The sequence below is a fragment of the Oryzias melastigma genome, linkage group LG2 (assembly GCF_002922805.2).
Source record: "Oryzias melastigma strain HK-1 linkage group LG2, ASM292280v2, whole genome shotgun sequence".
Lineage (NCBI taxonomy): Eukaryota > Metazoa > Chordata > Actinopteri > Beloniformes > Adrianichthyidae > Oryzias > Oryzias melastigma.
In genome coordinates this window covers 20,381,207-20,386,954 of record NC_050513.1, presented here as the reverse complement: position 1 = coordinate 20,386,954, position 5,748 = coordinate 20,381,207, and the positions used below count along the sequence as shown (strand labels likewise).

The following is a 5,748-nucleotide window of genomic DNA, read 5'->3' as shown; positions in this document are numbered from 1 at the left end:
ATTAAAAATAATAATACAATAAAGAATTGTGCGACAGACAGACGGCATGCCATGACCATCGGCGCCATCTTCAAATCTGGCCGGAGGGCCGGATCCGGCCCCCCTGGTCATTAAGAACAATACGATAAGATGATCTGGAGGTCCGGATCCGGCCCTCCGGGTCATTAAGAACAATAGAATGACCCGGAGGGCCGGATCCGGCTGGTGTGTTTTCCTGTTTGTAAATCACGTGACATACGACGTGACAGAGTCACATGCACTGTCATTATGGATCGAGTCTTCTCGAGTAATGAATGACGGAGGTCCGAAAAAGTACCAAAAGGAGACGCAGAGTTTTACAATCGACCTCAAAAACCTTGACAACAAAATAATCAGATGGAGAGGAATCATCACAGGACAGGAATCTCATTTTGTGTACGGATCTCCTGACGTTCCTTAAGGTTCTGTGGTCTACAGATCTCCTCAGGTTCCTGAAGGTTCTGTGGTCTATGGATCTTCTGATGTTCCTGAAGGTTCTGTGGTCTACAGATCTCCTGACGTTCTTGAAGGTTCTGTGGTCTACAGATCTCCTGACGTTCCTGAAGGTTCTGTGGTCTACAGATCTCCTCAGGTTCCTGAAGGTTCTGTGGTCTACAGATCTCCTGACTTCCAGGTTTTGGAGCGTTCGTTCCATAAATCCCGACAGAGTGAACAGAGCGAGTGGGATCTACAGATGTGGGGACCGACTGTGGCGCCCCCTAAAGGAAGCAGCCAGAAAATGAACTAACGAGGACCAACTGTGGGGTTATTCAGAACCAAACCCAAGCCCGCAGAACAAAGAGAACATCTGGGTCCTCACCACAACTGCACAGGCAGAGCGTGCAAGCTCCAGCGCCGCCGGAGCACGCCGATGACTAACCTCTGAAACTCTCCGTCTGACGCAGCTGGGCGAGTTTGAACTGTTCTCTGGAGTTCTGGGGTTCAGTCCAGCTCTGACCCAATGAGGAAAAGTTCTGCTGATCAAACTCACGGGTCAGGAGAAGAATTCTGTCAAATTCTGGCCCAGAAGACAAGCAGCACAGCAAAGATCCTCTATGCTGACAGACATCCCACTGCAGTCATGTTTTTGATCAGGAACAACACATTTGAGAGGAAGATTAGCAGCACTTAATGACACTCAGAACCAGAACCAGGTCCAGTTCTGGCTTTAGAGAAACATTTGAGAGGAAGATTAGCAGCATTTAATGACACCCAGAACCAGAACCAGGTCCAGTTCTGGCTTTTAGGGAAACATTTGAGAGGAAGGTTAGCAGCACTCAATGACAGTCAGAAGCAGAACCAGGTCCGGTTCTGACATCTGGAGCCCAAAGCTTCAGTTTTATCCCCAAAGTTCTGACTTGGTTCTGGAAAGCGAACTGGAAAGTCTAGTGAGGGCGGGGCGTCGGCCCAGACTGCTGCTCCTGCGCACCAAGTCTGTTGTGTAAAGTTTGGTCACGTGACGGAAACTGTTCGCGTGCAGGACTCTCGGATTTAGTTTGAAAAAACGGATCTAAAGGTGTTCCCGAGAGTCCAGAACCGCAGACAGAGTGCAGAACCAAACGCAGATCCGGTTCTGGTCCAGACTCCCAGCTGGCTTGACACAGCCAGCACGCCGCGGCGCGCGTGCGCAGCGGTTCTGCGGAGACTCACCGAAGTCCTCGGTCCTGGTTCCGGAGATGAAGACCAGCAGCGAGGCGGTGATCACGAGGGTCTTCATGGCTGCTTCTGCTCCTTCTGCTCCTCTCTGAGGGAGTCCTCGCGGGATCAGCGCGCGCGGAGCAGTGGGGGCGCGGGGGGTGTCCGGTATCACACTGAGTCATCTGGGGAGCGGCAGGGGTGTGGCTCCGGGGAGGGGGGGGGGGAGGCTGAGTCACGGCAGAGCGGGGGAGACACACAACTACAGATACACAACTACGGACACACAACTACTGATATAAGTAAATACAACTACTGAAACACAACTGCAGACAAAAAACTGCAAAGACACAACTACATATACACAACTACAGAAACAAGTAGACACAAACTGCAAAAACACAACCACAGACACACAACTGTAGACACACAACTGCAGAGAAAAGTAAAGATACAACTGTAGACACAACTGTAGACACACAACTAGAGAACTTTCCCGCTGAGTTTTACAAAGAATTCTGGGAACAGCTAGCAGAAACTTTTATAAAATGGTTACATTTATAAAGGAAAATCAGTTACTTCCACCAAACATGAATTCAGCAAATATAATCCTTCTTCTCAAACCAGAGAAAGATCCCACAACTCCTTCCAGCTATCGTCCCATTTCACTGATCAATGCAGACGTCAAAATTATCTGTAAAGCATTAGCACAGAGAATAGAAAAAATCACTCCCCATATAATTCACCATGATCAAACTGGATTTATTAAAGGTAGACAATCGAGTGACAATGTCCGCAGACTTATTAACGTCATAGACATTGCCACTATTAAAAAACAGGAAATGAACATACTCTCGTTGGATGCTGAAAAAGCTTTCGACAGAGTCAACTGGAAGTTTCTCATCGCTGCTCTCCACAAGTTCGGATTTGGAGAATCATTCATTGATTGGAATACCTCAGACGGCTGCGTCTAATTCAGGCTGAAGCTGGAAAAGTGAAGAAGATGAAACTTTGTTTGGTGATTTTATGCGCATATATGGAACTTATAATTTATAAGCTACAATCAAAACAGTGAAATAAAGAAAAACGAACGTTAAACAAACAAAAAAGTCCAAAGCACATAACCTCAGAGTGAAATGTATTTCTACAGAGTAAATCCTCATCTAAAAATGTCGACAGCATGCTCCTCTTGTTGTTTTAAACTGCTGCATCGGTACATTCCATTGAGGAAAACAACAGTAGGACAATGATTGGTACATTGTTGAATTGTAAAGTAGGTGTTAAAAGGTCTTCACGGACCCATTGATGAAGTCTGCTCCCATTGGCTACCCGTCATCTGTCAATCAAACCCCCCAGACGGTCGACGTCAGACCCACAAACGCTTATTGAGCCATCTGATTGGTCAATTTATAACTCTAATAACTTGTGATAATGGAAAAAAAACTTTAAAAAAAATTAGGATTAGAAAAAAGAAGTTAATCAGAAAGCAGCAGAGGAAGAATGATTATTCTGAGATATAAAATGACTGAGAAATAACTGTCTGTTTCTCAATGGAAGTCAATGGGACCGACCGGTACTTTATTTTAGAACACTGAAGGAGGGGGGTTTGCTCAGTCCAGTTCCTTCTTATACAGTCAACGTTCTTCACACAAACTGCAGTAACACTGCTGCCATCTAGTGTCAATCTGCTGTAACTGCAGTAACACTTCACCTGTGAGCGTCTGCACAGAAACAGGAAGTCCATGTCTGGAGGCTCGTTGTGTCCTCTGCCAGCTGGTTACCATGGTAACCCTGAGAGGACCAATGTCTCCAGATGATCCTCAGTCCTAGCTGGGTTTGATGACCCTGACTGTGGGTTCTGGTACCGTAGCCCAGATCAGGAGCTCAGGTCTCCTGCTGGTTCTGGACCTGCAGCTTTTGTAGGGAAACAGAGGGAGGGGCTTTAAGGGTGGATTGACACGCCTCCAGGTGCAGAACAGCTGATCCTCACTAGATGGCAGTACACCACAGAGGGAGTGTTTCTGCAGTCTGTGGTGGGAAGAACGCAGGGATGTTTATCTGTACCAGAACCAGAGTCAAAAGTTTGAAACCAAGAAGGGTCGTTTCATTCAGACACGGTGGTCTGAACTTTAACCTCATGTTACCATAGAACCACAGACCCCGCCCACCAGGCTTCAGGAACTGCTGAGACCTGAACAGGACCCTCCACTCTGGCCTGAACACAGGCTTCAGAAACGGTCCTTTATGAAGAACAGAGCGCCTCACCAACAACAGGAAGTCCTGAGGTCTCCGTCTAAACCAGAACCAGAGCCTGGATGATGTGGAGAACCCCGCCCTCCATGAGCTCATGACTCTGAGCTCATGACCATGGGCTCATCCTCTGATCTGGTCAGAGATTACATCAGCACTGTCTCTGTCACTCATCAAGAATGCCATGTTTTGCTCCTTAGAGAACTGGAAACCCAGTACAGTTCTGGTTCTGACCACTCCAGGACTTCAAAGAAAAATAGGAATTGGTTAGACCAGGGGTCGGCAACCTTTAGCAATAAAAGAGTCCTTTGGGCTCCTTTTCTATTGATCAAAACCTAGAGGAGCCATTTTACTTTAGCCTTTGAGAAATTTGGATTTACATTCATAACCTTTTTTTTAATAAATAAAGCAAAAATATAAAAATAAACTAGCATCTCTCAAAATTATTATTTTATTGTCGCGTTAATTACACTTTAATCCGACATGTGCTTGACGCCGACATTTTTTTTGACGGATTTTCTCATACGTGCCTTTCCATACCGCGCAGGCGTCCCGCCCTCTAACTCACCGGCTGCTCTCACTAGATCACCGGCGGGTCTCCAAACACCGAGCTGCGAGCTAAAACCGGCCGGCGCTAGGACCTGGAGAGCTCCTGCACCCTAACCCGGCTCCGGTGCGCGTCCAGTACCACGTCTGGTGGTACCGGCTCGCGTCCGGCGCCGAGAGCTGCGGACCCCCGACGTTCCGAACAGCAAGCTCACCGGGGGACGTTTTAAATGTTCTGGAGGTTTAAGCGTGATCCAGCCCCAGCATAGCGGTCTGTCTGCCGGCATATTCATGGCGTGAGCTCCGCTGGACACGTCGCTGCATCGAGCTGCAGCCAGAGAACGCGGCGGCAGTAACAGACTGTCAAACTATCCACAGTGTATCCCGCTTTTCTCAGTCTTTAATGTTTTAAAAAAACAAAAGTTCATTGGAAATGATAAATCTCTATTTCATTTATTACTGTAGTTCAAAGGAGGAAAAGATTTGGTCCTGACAAAAAATGAACATGAAAGTGTTATGGAAATGTTATTTTTGATGTTTTTTATTTTATTTTACTGAACGTTGATTGAAGTTTTGAATTTAAAATGCCCTTCACTTGCACTTGGACTTTTGTTAGGTATTTTATGTTACAGCCTTTTATTGTTAAGAAAGTTTATCTCAATACAATGTTACAAAATAAAGTATTTCTGATGAAAACTATTAATTTTGTCATTCTTGTTTTCATAATTAATGTAGAACTGCTAAATTCCACGAAGCACACATTTTTTTCCTAAAAAAAAGGCCACATATTATTTTGCGATTAATCGCGAGTTAACTATGGACAATGCAAATCGCGATTAAAATTTTTAATCGCCTGACAGCTCTAGTTATTACCCTTTTATCTTAGTAGATGCCAAATTAGCTAAAAAGCTAGTTTGTTGTTTAATTACTAACTAAATTACAAGATATCCTTAAATTCCTAAGTAAACTAAATAGTCAAAAACGTTAACATGTTGCTAAAATAGACCTAAACTCTAAATTGGCCTAATTAAAAATCCCAGTAGATAAGACATTTGCCAAAATGTTGGTTTATTGCTAAAGTGTTACCTCAAAAACTTATCAGATGTCAAATTAGCCAAAAAAAGTTTGTTTGTTGCTTAATTACCGTATTTTTCGGACTATAAGTCGCACCGGAGTATAAGTCGCAGGGGCCAAAAAATGCATAATGAAGAAGAAAAAACCATACATAAGTCGCACTGGAGTATAAGTCGCATTTTTTTCAAGTAATTTATTTTACAAACTGGTTGAAAAAAACGATAT

General features: G+C 44.7%; 1 protein-coding gene across 7 annotated transcripts in view; it reads right to left on the bottom strand.

Moving 5' to 3' along the window:
* cd99 (CD99 molecule) overlaps nucleotides 1-2,004 on the bottom strand; it is a 14,614-nt gene extending 12,610 nt beyond the window's left edge. For 3 of the 7 annotated variants that reach the window (XR_002918135.2, XR_004949453.1, XM_024263139.2), the window contains exon 1: nucleotides 1,669-2,004. Coding sequence is in view for 5 of the 7 variants with exons in the window: in XM_024263139.2 (XP_024118907.1) it covers nucleotides 1,669-1,735 (67 nt within the window). In the remaining 2 variants the exon portion in view is untranslated. The remainder of the gene's footprint in view (nucleotides 1-1,668) is intronic. The other 4 variants (XM_024263138.2, XM_024263135.2, XM_024263136.2 and 1 more) reach the window with 4 other exon arrangements.
* Between the last annotated feature and the right edge of the window lie 3,744 nt (nucleotides 2,005-5,748).